Source organism: Acomys minous (assembly GCF_964271855.1).
Source record: "Acomys minous genome assembly, chromosome: 16".
Lineage (NCBI taxonomy): Eukaryota > Metazoa > Chordata > Mammalia > Rodentia > Muridae > Acomys > Acomys minous.
Window position 1 is genome coordinate 21,555,715 of NC_140498.1, and position 18,706 is coordinate 21,574,420.

The 18,706-nt window shown below is 43.1% G+C and overlaps 1 protein-coding gene across 4 annotated transcripts in view; it reads left to right on the forward strand.

Annotated features, from left to right (window-relative positions):
* Window positions 1-878: 878 nt before the first annotated feature.
* CNOT6 (CCR4-NOT transcription complex subunit 6) overlaps window positions 879-18,706 on the forward strand; it is a 38,390-nt gene continuing 20,562 nt past the window's right edge. For all 4 annotated transcript variants that reach the window (XR_014775728.1, XM_084763361.1, XM_084763363.1 and 1 more), the window contains exons 1-2: window positions 879-1,006; window positions 12,276-12,389. Coding sequence is in view for 3 of the 4 variants with exons in the window: in XM_084763361.1 (XP_084619487.1) it covers window positions 12,278-12,389 (112 nt within the window). In the remaining variant the exon portion in view is untranslated. The remainder of the gene's footprint in view (window positions 1,007-12,275; window positions 12,390-18,706) is intronic.

The following is an 18,706-nucleotide window of genomic DNA, read 5'->3' on the forward strand; positions in this document are numbered from 1 at the left end:
ATTATACTAGTCAGCTACTTTTTCCTGATGTAAGCATCATTAATCAGCCCATTTCTTTCCCAGTTTACCTGCAACCACAGTTTTGTCCTGAATAGACTGTGTAAGTTTTTCAATGCGGCTATGGCTCGTTGCTTAAACTAGAACCCCATTATCAAAAACTGCCTATTATTTAATTGTTTTCTGCATAGTTAGGGCAGGAACAATTAGTTGACTATTCAAGATTGAATAGTTTTTGTCTCTGGGCAGATCCAAGATACCGGATAAGGTTAACCGTCTGAGAGCTTGTCTGTGCTCTCCCAAGTGATTGACAGGTCAAGGAAAAGAAAAGTAAATCGAGAGGAGGGAAAAGTGGGGATAAAAGTGGACGAGAAAGAAAAAGAGAGCAGCTGAGGAACAGCGTTAGGAGAGGAGGAGATAGACAGCTCGGGAAAGGATAGGCAGAGAGCGGGAAGAGTGGCTGGGAGGGCGGGCAGGAGCGCGCCGGGCTGGCTCACTGCTTCGTCAGCCGGGGGAACGTGGACGGGGCTAAAGCGTCGGCCTGCGAAGAGCCACACACACACCCCCACGCCCGGCGCGGGATGGTCGCGTCCCGCAGCGTCAGCCAATGGGAAGCCGGGATGTTGGAGAGGCGGCGGTGAGCGGGGCGCTCGCTGGCTGGGGTGGGAGGGGGACGGCGGCCGCCGCCATGATGCTTGTTTGCTTTCAATGAAAACGAGGGGGGCGCGGAAGAGGAGGCGTCGGCGTCGGTGGCGGCGGCGTCGACGGCGCGGAGGCGAAGGCGGCGGCGGGCGCGGCGCGGAGGGCGAGGCCGGGGGCCGAGAGGGCGGCAGAGCGTAGCGGCGGCTCGTGAGGGTCCGGGCGGCCGAGGAGGGGGAAAACAAAGAGCGGCGGCGGCGGCGCTGCAGCAGCTGGCGGGACTGGTATGGTGGTTCCACAGGGCAGACCCCGCTGCACTCACCGGGAGGAGGCGGCGGCAGCGGCGGAGGAAGGCGGCGTAGCTCGAGAGGTGAGCGCGACGGGCCGGAGCGACGTCCCGCCGAGGCTCTGCTGCCTGCGCTCCCCCTCCCCCTCCCCCCCCCCGCACCCCCGGGGTCGTGCCCTGGGGACCCCCGAGCGCGCGCTCGCTCGCACACAACTTAAGTAGTTTTCGGAGTGACGTCTGTCCGTCTCGCTCCTTGACACACAGCGCTAGCGATCCGGTCGGTCCCCGGGCCGCGCCCCCGCGCGGAGGAGTCCCGGGGCTCGGCCGGGGTTGGGGGTGGGGTGGGGGGGAGCGTTGATTGACGGCAGTGCGGCGGCGTACCGAGGGGCGGCGGCGTGAGCCCTGGTTTCTCGGATCCCCCCCCCCCGCCCCCCCGGGTCTGGTCACGCGCTCCTAGAAAGGACCTGGTGTCCCGGGACTAGGAGCTAAGAACCGGAGGCAACTTTGGAGAAGTGGCCGTGTAGGGGTGGCGCACTGTGCGGCGTAGAACTTGGCGCGTCGTGGACGCACCGAGCGCTCACCTCCCCCCCCCCCCCCGACCCCACTCCGAAAGTATTTTAAAGTCACTTTAAGGCAGATATTTATTGTTAGAAGCGGGTCGGATCGGATTACATGGTCATAGAAGTGATTATCAGTTGTAGAGATTATTGGACCCAGGACTCGAGTACTAATTCTTCGAAGAAATTTTCCCTAGTTTAACCAAAGCGGACCTAGCCTTTTCAGAGTCAGTGGTTATTTTCTTTGGTAAACCCCGCGCTCCCGGCTTTGACTTTCTACCTTGACACGGTCTTTAGAGTCTGCTCATACGCGACTGTAATCTTTCCTTTTAACTGTTCTGCAAATGATAACATTGTGAACGATCGTCTCGTTACTGTGTTTAAATTATCTGCTTAAATTTGAGTACAGGTAAACCTGTTTTACAGGTAAATTGCCTGATTATTTCTAGGTTTAAATTCTTCCCTGCCTGTGTTTGGGACGAACAATTCGGTGTTTCCCACACTTACCTAGCGTTCTTCACCATTCCACAACAGTTCTGTAGGATGGTCAAAAGATTGCGAAGGCATATTTTGCTTTTTGTAGTTGCTGCCAGTCTTTTGAAGTTGATGCTTTATAGAAAACATTTTAGAATTAAAATTACATGGTACTAATGGTCTACTCTAATTCCCTTAGGCTGCTTATGAGGAAACTGAAACCTAGAATGACTAAAGTGACTCGACCAGGATATTACAGTTATGAGGGTAGAGATTAGGCTTTGTGTTTGTGAAAGACAGATGTTAAGTGTGATATAATAGTTATGTATTTGGTTTTTGGAGAAGTCTAACTGGTAGATACTATTTAAAGTAGGTCAGTGTGACCGTTTCTCAGTAGAGGCACAACATGCTTGCTAACATAGACAGAAGGACATGTTCTTGTGTGACTGGAGATTTTTTTCCTTGAAAGACAATCCTTGTATAATGTCAGATGTGTTGTGGTTGCTGGGAACTTTCAGGCTGTTACTTTGAACAGACTTAGAAGTTGATCAGAACCTGGTCCTGACTACAAATAAAGGCATAGGAATTTGCCTACTATACATGCCTTTTTGTTTTGTTTTGTTTTTGTTTTTTTTTGGAGATAGGGTTTCTCTGTGTAGCCTTGGCTGCCCTGGAACTCACTCTGTATACCAGGCTGGCTTCAAACTCAAAGAGGCAGATCCAGCTGCCTCTATCTCCCTGAGTGCTCAGATTTAAGGTGTGGGCCGCTGGGCTTGGTGGCCACGCCTTTAGTCCCAGCACTCGGGAGGCAGAGGCAGGTGGATCACTGTGAGTTCAAGGCCAGCCTGGTCTACAAAGTGAGTCCGGGACAGTCAAGGCTACACAGAGAAACCCTGTCTCAAAAAACAATAAAAAAACCAAACCAAAACAAAACTAAGGTGTGGGCCACCACAACCCAGCTGTACATGCAGTTTAAACTAGTATTTTGGTTAATGTTTAGACATCCCACTGTACAGGCTCTCAAAATATAATCCCTGCTGGCCTGGAACTTTCTTTGTAGTTTAGGCCAGCCTTCAACTCTGATATCCTCGTGTCTCTGGAGTCCTGAGATTAAAGGTGTGCAGCACAATGCTTAAGTTTTTAATCTAGTACAGTCTAGAAAGAATATAGGTAAGACATATGGAATAAATGGTTGGCTATTCTTCCGCCCTGTGTAGTGAAGGATCCATGTCTTCAGTACGTTTGCAGTCCTTTCCTACATGCAAGGCCCCCTGGTTAGGATCATCTGGTTAAAAAGCTTGAGCTCAGATAGATGTTTTGTCACTTTGAAAATGTCCACATATAATCAGCTAAAATGTTTACTTAAGATTTATTTAGGTACACACATACACACACACATTTTTGTTGTGGGGGAGAAAGTTCTGATTTTAGAACCTTTTAGCTACACTTTTTCTTAATTGTACCTGTTACTCAGGCTATGGAGGTAGCCATATTACAATGAGAGGCAATAAATAAACACTACCCAAGTATTATCTAGTTATATACATAACATATGACATTTGAGTACAATGGAATGCAGTAGAGTTTAGTGACTGAATAAGTAATTAAAGAAGAAAATAATGATTATTTGAATCTAAGATGGAGGCGGATTCAGGCTGCCTTAATGTTTCTCTTCGGGCTTTACTGTTTTGTTGTCCATTTATATTTTTCTGATAAGCTCCACATTGAGGAATAGCAGTTGCTGGCCCTGAGCTAGAAGTGAGGATTCAGAGATGACCGTGCTCGCTTTCCGCCTTCCCGTCCTGCATCGAGGCAGTGGGTAGACGGAGTGCTTCAAGCAACAGAAGCATGATGAAACTTAGGGAGCAGGGTGCGGGGGCAGCGTAAAAAAAGTAACACTGAGAGAAAGGGATCATTCTGAACAAAGGGAGCAGTGAGCGCAGTGAGGTGTCAGGTTTGGGGGTACGGCAGTGGTGCGATGTCACTGGAGCAATGGGAATGGATGGAGAACAGCTTTACGAAGGTGTGTCCAGCCTAGGTTTTGAAGGACTGCGCTTGCTGAGCTTTGTTCCCCTTTAGCAAAGGAGGGGCTACAAAGTGAGGCAAAGGTAACTAGGCATCAGGGTGGGGAAGAGACTGTGCAAGTATAAGTCAAGTCATATTTGAAGTAATACTGAGTTAGTGACTTGGGTATGAGATCTGTGACTCCTTTTGTTGTGAGTCTAGCCTTGAACCGCGGAGCCATCTCTCCAGCCCCGTGACTCCTTTTGTAATGGGCTTGAAGACTGCCTGGTTGCTCTTTAATACAGGACCATGTAAAATCAGAATGCCAGTGTTTGGTAAGAGGGTCAAAGCAGAGAACACCTGAAATGGTGTACATGAGACTGCAGGCTTGGGAACTTTGCTTCTCTAGAGGGTCAGGCTAGAACTTAAGTGGAGCAGTCAACCAGTGCTCACTGGAGATCAAAGCATCAGGTTGCTTAGCAACGTTCTGCTGTTTTCTTAGGATATAGTAAGTATTTTGTGAGAATTTGGGGGAAGACAAAAGTTTTTGTTCTAAATTCCTGGAAGTAGAATGTTAAGACTGTGAAGCCATGGGACATTTAATAAAGCTGCTGTTGCAGGTTTTGTATGGAAACCACAGGACTTGGGAGGAAGTAGAACACTCAAAACATTAAAAAGAACAGGAACTTCCTAAGAATAGTAGCATATTTTTTCATATTAAATGGTTAAGAAGTAGATAAGTATTACAATAACTGTGGTACTTCAGAAACCAGCTGGTTTATTTGAGCTGGATATCTGCAGCGTTGCTGCTTGTAAGTTTCTCTGAGTTGCTAGAAGAGTTCCCTGAGAGCCTGGAAAGCAGTGATGCCAAAGCTCCAGGGTTGAGTGGGCGTGGCCCACAGCAGCGGAGGAGCTGACTTATCCTCAGTGTGCCTGTGCCTGTCTTCTCAGTTGTTGTACAACTGGGTTCACCTTGGGCAGTTTTTTATCTTTGTCCAATTTATTTTTCCACTAATAAAATAGCACATAAACAAGTGAGACATTTTCATGTACTCAGTATTAAGTCAGTTATGTTGGAACATTTCACATTTTTCCAGACAAGTGTTATATGGAAGAACTAAGTATACTTGAACACGGTATTTGAAAATATTCAGTTCAGAGTAGGTTTGCAGTGGTGCAGAGAGAAGGAAGAAGAATAGACACGGCAGGTTGTATGGCAATTAGAAATATATAAAGCGTTTTATATATCCTTGGGAAGACTCTGGTTTTGCCTGGGAACCTTTGAAGCAGTTACATCAGCCATCTTTGAGCTGAAGTTAGAAGGTGAGTAAGCGTTGTCAGGCTGAATAGGGCATTTCTGAGGACACACAGTGCTTCCATTCTCAAGTCATTCATGACCTAGACTCTGCAGCATAGGATGCACAGATGAGAGAAGTCAAGAACAACTTTGGCTGCTTTTCTTAAAATGGTAAAACACTTTCCTGTATCCAGTGGGGACCCACTGAGAGATGCTGCATGTGACATACTTAGAAAAGCAAGTAGTAAAAATGGGGAGACTGAGTAAAGGAGGTCAGGATTCTTGGATTAGAGAGGTCATTTAGGTCTTAATAAGAGAATAAGGACATCAGCATAGAGGGTAGAAAAGCTAGTATACTCCATAACAGTTCTGAAAGTACTGTAATTAAGACAATACAGATACTGCATAGTAGCTATTTCTTATTCTCTGGGTTTTTCCCTTTTTGTATGTGGAGAAGAGTAGTATCAACGGCTACAATATCTTTAAGATTTAAAATTTTTTTACTTATTTGTTTATTTATTCATATATTTGAAACAAAGTCTCTATGTAGCCTTGGCTGGCCTGGAATTCACTGTGTAATCCAGGCTACCTCTGTATATGGTATTAGAGGCCTGCACTACCACACTTGACTTGAGGGTACCATTTTAATGTGTACAAAGTGTCTAATAGGCCTGAAAAGTAGTGAGTGTGCAAGAAATACTCTTATATGGTAGCTCAGTGTGTGGCAGTTAGCGGTACAACTCCAATTTTGCTTTTATGACTCTGGATTTTTGCTTCGTTTCTTTGTTTGATTCTTACCCAAGGTGTCCTAGAACCAGTATTCGTGTTCCCATGGACAGTAGGAAGGTTATTTTTGTCTGGCTTCTCTGATTTCACCTTCATGACTTGAAGCCTAGGTATTTTTTCATATACCTGATAAGATGAACTGAACTGTAGCTTCTGGTGTGTGTGTGTGTGTGTGTGTGTGTGTGTGTGTGTGTGTGTGTGAGAGAGAGAGAGAGAGAGAGAGAGAGAGAACTATCATAACTTTCCCTTTTGAATTCATGTAAACATTGAGTACGATGGGCTTATAAGAATATTTCAAGTATAAATAAATACACAGAGTGTTTACTGCAATAGGTAGGTTTAAACTGAGGTGAGGTTAGTGAATATAGAATAGATCAGGGCAGGAGATGGTAAATTGTTGGCGAGGGATAATTGTCCTTTTGGAATTAGATATCCAGCTTGGCATTTGAGCAAAGGGAAGGGACCATGTGGTGCCTGGGGCATTTCAGGCAGAAGCAGTATCATGTGTTAATGCACAGAGGTTTGAGTGAGGTAAGTGAGCGATGAAATCTGTCTATGATGAGTTCAGAGGAAACAGGCAGGTTGTAAATACATATTATTCATTATAACAATGATCCTGGATTTCTTCTGTTCCTTCATGTAGAGCTAGTTTTCCATATCTGCAGACTCAACAAACCATGGACTGAAAATTACAAAAACGCTTATACGTGTATTGAACATATACAGATTGTTTTCTTGCTTTACTCCTCAAATGAGGTATTGTAGCAACCGTACAACACTTACCTTGTATTAGGTATTAGAAATCATGTGGAGATGGTTTAAACCATAAGATACGTTGTGATCTTTCATGTAAGGCAATCCTGAACTTTTTGTATTCATTTGGGTTCCTGTAGCCGGCTGGAATGGATCCCTGGCAGATACGGTGGAACAACTATATTTTGACACTTTGTCTCAGGTGAGACAAGTGAGAGTCAAGTAAAATCTAGTTTGGGGGCAGTCTCCAAAGATGATTCTAGAGTGGATGAAGGTAGGAGGAGTAGAACAAGAAATACATCTGAGACTGTGCACATTACCCAGACAAGAGCTGACGGGGTTAAGGCGGAGTTGATGAGAAATTTGTGTTAGGATTGGAGTCTGAAATACTCATTTTGGCTTGGAAAATCTGGGCAAACATCGTAGGAGGAAAAACAGGTTTGAAGCCCAATAGGCTAATTACTTTTTAGTAAGGTCCTTTTGGTGTTCTCTTCCCTCACTACTTTCCCTGTTCTTTTTATACAACGTAAATAGTTGGCTCTGAGGCACTGTCATGCATAGTGTGTATGCATCGGCTGTAGTAGCGTTCTCAAGAGCTACCCCGAAGATTGAGGCTAGACCAGAAGCTGTGCAGAGAGGTGGCAGGGTGTAGTTTGATTTCTGCCAGTGCACTAAGAGTGTCAGCGAGGACAGCTGCCTGAGGTTTCTTTCTGTAATGTGGTGGAAACCTGCCTAGAAAAAAGAGAGAAAAATGCCATGCCTCTTTCCTCCCAAGGCAGGTCTCCAGTCCCTGATCCTCCCAGAGATGACTGGGAGTCAAGGTGATTTAGGGTAAAGGGAGAGTGGAAGTGCATAACGAAATAGAGGCTGCAGTTATTTAAACTGTCCTCCAAGAGAGCCAGCCGATTATCTTTGTACTAGATTCACATCACCTTAGTTTATAGTATACAGCAGGTATGTGTCAAAACAACGTAAACATTTTTCCTTTTTATGTATTCCACTCATTTGGTACATTCCAAATACAGCTTTCCCTCCCTCCACTCCTCCCAGCCCCCCTCGCCCCACCCCCACACATACACTGCTCCTCCAATTCCCTTCAGAAAAGAGCAGGCCTCCCAGGGACGTGAACTAAACATGGTATAACAAGGTGCAGTAAGACTAGGCACAAAACTTGATAGAAGGCAACCACGAGGAGGAACATGGTCCCAAGAGCAGGTGGAGTCAGAGTCACCCCCTCTCCCACTGTAAGGAGGCCTAAAAAACCGAAACTAAGTAATCACAACTAAGCCCTCCTATTTGATTCTGTGGGTGCTGTCCTCAGCCCCTCGGGCTCCTATAATTCTTCCTTCTCTTCTTGGGGTTCCCTGAGCTCCACCTAATGTTTGGGTGTGAGTCTCTGCATCTCTTTCCATCAGCTGCCAGTGGAAGCCTCTGTAGACGATTGGGCTAGGTTTCTGCAGCTGTGGCCTGGGGACAAGGTAATTATTTTAAGGCCTGTGGTAGGCCTGTCATAATTTTAATACAAAATTCCAGATTATTCCCATTTTAAAAAATAGTATTTGCAGGCTGGAGAGAGATGGCTCAGAGGTTAAGAGCACTATCTGCTCTTCCAAAGGTCTTGAGTTCACTTCCTAGCAACCACATGGTGGCTCACAACCATCCACAATGAGATCTGATGCCCTCTTCTGGTGTGCATGCAGGCAAAACACTATATACTTAACAAATTAAAAAGAAAATCTTTTAAAAAACAAACAAAAAAGTAGTATTTGCCAAATTCTTGTGTTAGCATTTCAGTATGTCTTGGAAGAAACAATATAGCAAGTTAGTTTTCATTTTTGCCTAAAAATTTCGTATCGTACCTATGAATGAGTTGTCTGTCATTTGTATTATTTTCCAAAATAAATTAACTTGGGTTGTAGGAGGCATTATGGCTTTAGAATAGTGACTTGGTGCACTACTCTAAATAAGCAATAATGAAAAATAGGAAGGTTTTTTTAAAAATGTACAATTGGAATTTCCTTTACTTCTATTTTACACTATCACCATTTTGGCTAGATGTGTAGTTCAGTGGTACAGTGCTTGCGTAGCATGCACAAGGCCCTAGCTTCCACCCCAGCACTGTCAACCTCCTACCCCATAAAAATCACTATTTTCCTACTTCTTCCATTGAAAATACGGCTTACGACTCCTTTTTGTTCATCTGTTTGGAAGTTTGCCAACTTTTATTGAGTTCCTACTATAAGGTAAAAGAAATAATGAGCTATATGTCGTACATTTGGTGTAGGATTACTCTAGTCTCTTGTGAAGCTATTCATTTCAGAATGGTTTTTGGAAAATCAATACGTCTAAGTCTGTTCATTGTGGTGCACTTCTTTAATCATAGCGCGTGGGAGGCAGAGGCAGGCAGATGTTTTGAATTTAAGGCCAGCCTTGTTTACAGAGTGAGTCCAGGACAGCCAAGGCTACACAGAGAAACCCTGTCTTGAACAACCACTACCACCAACCACCCTCCCCCCCAGTAAAAAAAAGAAAGAAAGAAAAGAAAGTAGGGATTCTGAATGATAAACTATGGAGTTTGAATTTGTTTTCTAAGATGTAGAGATTTAGGTTTTTCTGTTGTTGTTGTTGTTGTTTTTTTTTTTTTAATTCAGTGCAAAAGATGGAACCTACTGCTTTGTATGTGCTAAGTAGGTGTTCTACCACAGAGCTACATCCCCATTCCAACAGATCAGAAAAAGGCGCAGAGAGGGTCAGGTAGATCCTTAGTTTAATGCTGACATTGGATCGGAAGTTAGTTAAACTCTGCCGTTTTAGCATCAGAAGTGTAATCAGATAGAACTCAGCTTTAGGGAGAATAATTTGAGAGTGGTATAAAGGTTCGTTATAATCCAAAAAGTGTGCATATCATCTAGAAGAAATAAAGAAGTAAAAAGAAAGGGCTAGAATATGACTACATTGCTGGAACAGTTTCGTTTTCCTCTATAGGTTAAAGCTTTCTGATTTATTTTAAATTCCTAATGACAAAGTGCTTGACATACTAAAAAGATTCAACAAATATTTTATGAATGAACGATTGTATAAAGAAATCTCCCTTAAGAAAGCATAGTTTTTCTATTGTGTTGACATGAAACCCCGTTAGAGTCTGCTTTTTAACACTGAAAGGTACCCTAGATTCCTGTTGTATATCTCTCGCACCATATTTACAGCTGCCTATCCTACAAAGAACTTTGTGTTGTTGGTAGCTTATTTTTCTGGTTTCAGTTGTCTGTAGTCTTTTCCAAAAATAGTAAGTGGAAAACTTTAAGAAATAAGCTGGGTGGCGGTGCCCACCGTTAATCCCATCCATCACCCATAATGCAGAGGCAGGCAAATCTCTGAGTTCAAGGCCAGCCTGTATAGAGTTAGTTAGTTCCAGGACAGCCAAGACTGCATAACAGAAACCCTATCTTGAAAATCAAACAAACTACAACCAAAAACTTACAGAAATAAGTATAAACTCACAAGTTTTAGATCGAAAGCCATTTCGTGATGAACACTTGTGCTATCCCATACCCAGGAAATGATGATGCCTTCATCCAGTCTGTCTGGACTGTACCTACTGTCTGCCCACTAATCATTTGGTCTGCCATATTAGATGGACTGTTAGATGAACTGTAATGGCACTGCAGTCGCTGTTGTTCGAGAAATGCTTGTTTTACTCAGTGTCTCCAGGGCACACGAGTACTGATACTAGCAATTCAGTGGATCCGCCACAGAGAAGTTTAAGAGACTTATCTGGAGCACAGCAGGGTCCCCATGCGATAGTGGAGTGCATTCTAAGATTCTCAGTGGATGCCTGAAACTTCAGTAGTACCAATCCTGTATATATTATACACCCACTCACTCACATAAACACGTGGATTGTGTTGAATTTCTAAATTAAGCATACTAGAGAGATTAATAGTTGAACTGCAGAGCTAGCAGGAGCTTTTCCTTTAAGTTGAGAACTTTTATTTATTTTTTTTCCTCCTTTATTAATTTATTCTTGTTACGAGAACTTTTATATTTTAAGTCAAAGGAAACACTTTACATCTCTTTGTTCTCTAAATTGTGAACATCATTATCTTGTATCTGGGGATGTGAGGAAAGGAAATAAGTTACTTAAAACACAGGCACTATGACACTGTGACAGTACATCTAAACAATTACTAGGTGAGTAATGGGCAGCCAGCGTGGACATACTGCATGAAGGTATGACTCCCTGGAGCCCACATGGTAGGAGAGATGTCTTCTGTGAGTTTCCCTCTGCCCTCCACATACATGAACACGTGTGCATGCACATACCCACGGATGAATGTAAAAGATTAACTGAGATTGGATTCATGTAGTGTATAATGACTGAGTTGTAGCTACTCATGTGCTGTTGAGATTTTCTTGTTTGGCCAGTGGAGCCCTTTTTAAGCTAATAGCTATATTTTCTTTAGCTATCACCTTTATTAGCTCCAGGATTTAATCAACTGTATCCTGGAACTAAAAGTAGCCATTTCTACATGGAACTCTTAGTTCTTTTTCTTAGCAAATCATATTTAGTGATCCTAATATGGGTGTCTGCTTTTTAACAAAATGATACTTTTATTTATTTGATTCTTCAGTATGTGTACATGTGTTTTTAAAAAAACTTTATTTGTTTATTTATGGTATATGAGTGCTTTTTCTGCAGAAGAGCACATCAGATCACATTATAGATAGATGGTTGTGAGCCACCATGTGGTTGCTGGGAATTGAACTCAGGACCTCTGGAAGAGCAGGCGGTGTTCTTAACCACTGAGCCATCTCTCCAGCCCCATAAATGTGTTTTTATTTCCTCAGGTGATGGGATGATATGAGAGCCATACCTAAGCATTTCAAATCCATGGTTTGAGCTGAGCCTAGAGCATTTCTATCTCTGTTGTAACTATCCCTAGGCCTAGAATGTTTCATCCCCTGAGACTTACTGCTGAGTAAACTCATCTTTTCTGGTTCTTTCTAAACTCTGGATGGATGGTTTAACTCAGCTGTTCCAGCACAAACTCTTCTCCAAGCTGACTGATTCAAACTGACTTGTATCTGTTTCTTACCGAATTACTTGGAAAAACTGCCTCAACTGCACTGAACTGTATTGGACCGAACTGTACTGTGTCCCCCCCCTGCGGCCCCCCCCCCATCTTTGCCTCTTTCTTGCCTAAAGGTTGGGTTTCTCCTATCTGAGTCATTCTGTCAAATCTTTCTTTGATTCTTCACTTTGTCCCTCGATTAGATGTCATTGCTTGGGATTAAAGGTGTATACTAAAGGCCGGTCTGTATGCCCCCAGAGGGATTAAAGATGCATGTCTGCGTTCCAGCCAGATCACACAGACCTAGAAGATCTTTGGATGTGAGCCCTTGCCAGAGCAGCCATTTTGCTGGATTAAAATTCCTCTACAAGAATGTGCTGATTGGTTTCTTTTCTTGATTTATTTAACAGGCATGCCCAAAGAAAAATACGAGCCCCCTGACCCTCGGAGGATGTACACAATTATGTCCTCTGAGGAAGCAGCGAATGGAAAGAAATCACATTGGGCAGAGCTTGAAATAAGTGGTAAGACACCTCTGCATGGACTTTAGGTTACAGGGACTAAAGACATGTTGGACAATTAAGTTTCCTAATGCTAATATATGTAAATAAAAGCAACAGTTGTATTTTACAAATGCTGATTTCTCTTTGAAGCAGGAAGGGCCAGAGAAAAGAAATGGTTTGAGTCAGGATTGAACTCCCATTGCTGGCCTGTTACTTGTCCTCGTGCATGCCTTGCTCTTCCTCTTCCTGGTGCTGGAGTTTAGGCCTTCTCCTGGCAAGATCAATTGGTTATTTTAGCTTGTGTGTGAAAACAGCCTCGTTAAAGTCTTTTAATGCTGAGACTGCTTGGAAGAGATGATTTAGCCCACATTTCTTTCATTCCTTTTTCTTTTTGTTTTGGCTTTTTTTTTTTTCTTTTTTTTTTTTTGGTTTTTCGAGACAGGGTCTCTCTGTGCAGCCTTGGCCGTCCTGGACTCACTTTGTAGACTAGGCTGGCCTCGAACTCACAGTGATCCGCCTACCTCTGCCTCCCGAGTGCTGGGATTAAAGGCGTGCGCCACCACGCCCGGCTCTTTTGTTTTGGCTTTTTGAGACAAGTTTCTCTATGTTCTATCCAGGGCTGTCCTGGAAACTCAGAGATCCGCCTGCTTCTGCCTCCCGAGTGCTGGGATTAAAGATGTGCACCACCATGCCCAGCTAGCATGTTTCTTCTTTCTTTCTTTCTTTCTTTCTTTCTTTCTTTCTTTCTTTCTTTCTTTCTTTTTTTTTTTGAGATAAGTTTCTCTGTGTAGCCTTGGCTGTCCTGGAATTCTCTTTGTAGACCAGGCTGGCCTCGAACTCACAGAGATCCACTTGCCCCTGCCTCCTTCTCCTAAGTACTGGGATTAAAGGTGTGTGCCACCACGCCTGGCTAGCATAGGTTTCTTAAAGACAGTATATTTAAAAGTTCCATAGGAAGCTGGAGAGATGGCTTTGTGGTTAAGAGTACATGCTGCTTTCCCAGAAGACCCCAGTTTGGGTCCCAGTGCTCATATCAGGCTATATTGCCAGTCCTTCCTTGTAGTTTTTAATTGTGTTTATTTAAGCATTGTAGAGTAGCTCCTCCACTTTCTTTATTTAGTATCTATTTTTATTACAGGTTCCCCCTCCAAATTTTCTTTTCCTTGCAGTTTATGTGTTGACAATCCAGCATGTTGTTTTCCCAGTCTGTATCTTTTAGATTGTGCATACTCAGAAGACAGCTTAGCGTGTTCTTCATCTTTGGTATTTTCTGCAAATGGACAGCTGAGGCCAGAGTCGAGATCAGAGCTGAGGTTTAAGCTTTTGGACAGGATTTAAGGTGTATCTCCTAGGTGATTTCTTGCAGATGATACAGGGCCTTTTCTTTAGGAGCGGTGTAAGACCAGAAAGCTTTTTCCTATTGCTGTTTATTGGCCAATGCCATTCATTCTTTGAGGGTTGTAGTATAGATTCTTTTCTATAATTTTTTTTCATTAGCTGAGATACATTTATAAAGAGACATTCTTTCATTTATTTTATTGCCTGATTGCCTTAGTGCTTTTATTACTGTGAAGAGACATAATGACCATGGCAACATTTAATTGGGGCTGGCTTAGAGTCCAGAGGGTTAATCCATTATAATCACGGCAGGAAGCATGGGAGCACGCAGGCAGACAGCAGGCAGACACAATGCTGGAGAAGGAGCTGAAGAGTTTGCATCCAGATCAGCAGACAGCAGGAAGAGAGAGACACTTGGCCTGGCTTGGGCCCTTGAAAATCTCAAAGCTCTTGTGACATACTTACTCCACCAAGGCCATATTTCCTAATGCTATTCCCTGAACATTCAAATATGGGTGTATATATTGGGGGGGGGGGGATCATTCTTATTCAAACCACCACACTGATGTATAGTTTGTAAAGAAAAACTGTGTATTTGTCTTTTTGTATGTCTGCACCAGAGGTTGACAGTAGATGTCTGCCTAAATTGATCTGTGCCTTATTTTTTAAAGATTTATTTATTTATTTATGTATATGGGTACTTTTGTCTGCATGTACTTTTGCACACCAGAAGAGGTCATCAGACAGTAGTGAGTTGCCATGTGGGTGCTGGGAATTGCACTTAGGATCTTCAGAAGATCAGTGAGTGCTCTTAACCACTGAGCCACATTATTATTGTTGTTGTTGTTGTTATTCTCGAGACAGGGTTTCTCTGTGTAACAGCTCTAGCTGTCCTGGAGCTCGCTCTATAGACCAGCATGGCCTCGAACTCACAGAGATCTGCCTGCCTCTGCCTCCTAAGTGCTGGGATTAAAGGCGTGCACCACCACTGTCCAGGCATATTTTTAAAAAGATTTATTTATTATATATAGTATCCTACCTGCGTGTATACTTCACGTCAGAAGAAGGCTCCAGATCTCATTATAGATGACTGTGAGCCACCATGTGGTTGCTGGGAATTGAACTCAGGACCTTTGGAAGATTAGACAGTGCTCTTAACCTCTGAGCCATCTCTCTAGCTCTTCCACCTTATTTTTTGAGGCCTGGTCTTTTACTGCAAGCAGTTTGGCTTTGCCAGCAGAATTGAGTAAACAATCTGAAGTTCCTGTACCCCTGTGACTGATTTCTCTCATTGTTAACATCTTACGTCAGTGATAACATTTATTACAGTTAGAAAGTAAGTTGACATATCATCAAAGTCTGTAATTTATATTAGGATTCCCTTTGATGTTCTGCATAATTATATAGAGAAGCAGTTCTCAACCTGTGGGTTATAGCTCCTTTGGGTTCGCCTATCAGATATTTACATTATGATTCTTAACAATAACAAAATTACAGTTATGAATTAGCAGTGAAATAATTTTATGATTGGGGTCACCACAACATGAGGGCTTATATTAAGGAGTCACTGACGATTGAAGAACCACATGCTTCAGTAATAGAAGCATGGGTCCGCCATTATAGCATCATACAGAATAGTTTTCCTGCCCCCAGAATTCTGTTTCAGAATGTTCATTTTTCCATGCCTGGTAACTGATGTCTCTGTTGTATTCATAATTTTGCTTTTTCAGGAAGGTGGAATAATTGGAATCATACAATATTTATCCTTTCCAGATTTGCTACTTTTATTGAATCATGGCTTTAGAGACTCTGTGTCTTTTCATGGCTCATAGTTCATTCTGTGTAGCCCTACACTGTCTGGAAGTACCATCATCTCTTGCTTACATCCTGAAGAACATCTTGGGGTCTTCCAGGTTTTGGCATTTTTGCATATTGCTTCTCCAAACATCTGCCTGTAGGCTTTACTAAGGTCCAAGAAAGCATAATTGTTGCTTATATGCTAAGATTATTTTTGCTTTTTATCAGAAACTGCTCAAGTATTTTCTAAAGTGCTGTGTACTGTTTTCACCAGAGTGAACAAGAATTCTTGTTTTGCAGCCTCCTTAGGATTTAGTGTCCTCAGTGCTTTGAGATAGTGTATTGTCGCCATCTCCTTTTACATTTGAAGGGGTTTTGTTGTTGTTTGTTGAGATAGGATTTCTCTTGTGTAGCCTTGGCTATCCTGGGAACTCTCTCTGGAGACCAGGCTGCCCTTGAACTCAGAGAGATCTGCCTGCCTCCTGTGTCCTTAGTGCTAGGATGAAAGGCATATGCCACCACCTTGCTTTTTGGCATTTTGCTTTTTTTTTTAGTTTTTCTCCCCAGCCCCCAAGGGTTTCTTTGTGTAGCCTTAGCTATCCTGGACTTGCTTTTGTAGAGCAAGTTGGCTTGGAGCTCACAGAGATCCACCTGCCACTGCCTCTCGAGAGCTAGGATTAGAGGCGTGTGCCATCATGCCCATCAGTCACTTTGCAGTTTCTTAATGGCGTGTGGTGTTGAGTATCTTCCTATAGGCTTGTCACTGATGTGTTTGATAAAGTATCTGTTCAGATCTTCTGACTGTTTTAATAGGTTCTTTTGCTCTGTTGTTGAGCTTTTAAGAGATCTCTATGTGTTAGAAATAACAGCTCTGTTGTGACTTAAATGTGAAGTGTCTGTCTCTGGGTTCCGTGTTTGAATACTTTAGCTGGTGGTGTGAGCTGTACGGGCTCTAAGAGGTGGGTCGTGCTGGAGGACGTGGGTCGCTGGGGAAGGGCCTTGAAGAGCTTTCCATTTACTCTGATTCCATTTTGTGTTCATTTTGTTTTCCTGAATGTTGGTGCTGTGCTGGCTTCTTGCTTTTGCCACTATACCCTTTCCGCCTATTACTGTCTTTTATTCTGTGTTGGAATGTCCCTAGAAGAGTGGTTCTCAACCTGTGGTAAACCTCTATCTCCAAAAATATTTACATTATGACTCATTATAGTAGAAAAATTACAGTTGTGAAATAGCAATGAAAATAATTTTATGGTTGGTTACCACAACTTTAGGAAGGGTCGCAGCATTCAGAAGATTGAGAAGCACTGCACTAGAACAGTGAGCCAGAACAAACCTGTTCTTCTTTAAGTGGCTTTGTCAGTAACAAGAGGACAGTCAGGACACCAGTGAGGAGGTCGGACAGTGATAGGAGCTCACTTTGTTTCCACCTCTCACTGACACTGTGTGCTGCCTAGTGTCCGTCATCTGAAAATCACCTTTTTAATGTCTTTTGTATGATTCCTTCTTTTTTTTGTTCCTTCCTGAATCTCTTGGAGGTTTAGTTCTATTTCTTGCTTTCTTACGGTTTTCAGGCCTTTGATATTTTTTATTCATTTTTGGAAACGGTAATTCCATGGCCTTCTTTTCCTTAGTTTACTGTGTATTTTTTAGCTAATTATGGAAGGAGGGTGGCCTTTTCTAGTCAGGGATTGGTCTGACTGGAGCCAGATTTCACTGGTTGTGAGCTGCTCTGCCTGCCTGTTGCCTGCCTTCATCATTTCTAGCTCCCAGCCAGCATCTTGGTGGGTTAACAGGATCTTCTTCCTCAGGGTTTCAGAGTTCCTCTTTTATCTTGAATATATTTAAGACACTTGGATTCTCTTTGGCCTCAGCATCTGCTTTCAGCTTACTTTTTAGCTGTTGCTTGTGATTGTGGGACAGATACTCTGGAAAGTACCCCTTCACCCCGTCACTGCTCCCAGCATTCCCTGCTCTCCAGGTCGTCTGCCACATCTTCGCTTCCTTTGTTCTCCAGTGCAACAGTTGGCCAACAACGATGTTGTTGAACAATCAGCTGCTTTAAAATTATGATTTATTAGTTTTTTATTTCATATAATACATTTAAATCATACAGTCATACTCACTCCCCATCCCCAACTCCTCCTTACCTGTCCAACTTCATTCTCATTCCCCCCCTCCTTCCCTCCCACCCTCCCTCCCTCCCTCCTTCGCTCCCTCCCTCCCTCTTTTTCTCTCTCTTAACAAAACCCACATGGAGTTCAGTTTGTATTGGCCACTTACTCCTGAATGTGAGGCTTGTCCTGGGGTGTGGACCACGTGTTACTTCATTGGAGAACACTGACTTCCCTCACTCAGCAGCAGTCAGAGGCCAGTAGTGTCTTGGCTAGGGGTAGGACTTACTGCTTACCACCAGCAATCTCTTTATAGGTATCTAATATTGGATATGTAAAAAAAAGAAATTCTGTCTGAAGATGCCAAATTTTAGATGGGAGCAGTAATGTGATTACCTGACTTAGAGGTACACCTGGGCTCTACAGTTGTATTTGTTCCAGGCTTTTTGAGCTACCACTGTAGGGCAGGAGGAAGTGTACAACCAGAACTATACACAGGAAGCTTCCGGGAGATTCAGGCTCGGGTCTGAACCTGTGAAAGATTTTTGAGGCAGATACCTTGCCTTGTAGGCCACACATTAATTTTTATATGTGATATTTTGTAGCATTTGAGTTTATTGAGAAAACAGTATCAGATTTGCTTTTTTATGGAGAATAAGAAACCATGACTAACATTCTGAATCAGAAGCTTTTGCGATTTTTAAAAAGAGAATATTATGTGAAGCACTTTTTGATACTTATTAAGAATAACTTGAGAGCCGGGCGTGGTGGCGCACGCCTTTAATCCCAGCACTCGGGAGGCAGAGGCAGGCGGATCGCTGTGAGTTCGAGGCCAGCCTGGTCTACAGAGCGAGTCCAGGACAGCCAGGGCTACACAGAGAAACCCTGTCTCAAAAAAAAACAAAAAAACAAAACAAAACAAAAAAGAATAACTTGAGAATCATCAGTTTATGAGCTTCCTGCTCTGTTAGGTGCCTGTTTTCCAGATGTCACGAGTGGGCCAGGCTCACTGTCCTGTGAGAGGAAGAAAGTCTGAGTAGTGACAACAGATGCTTACTAGAAATTATTTATGTGCCATTCATTGAATCATTC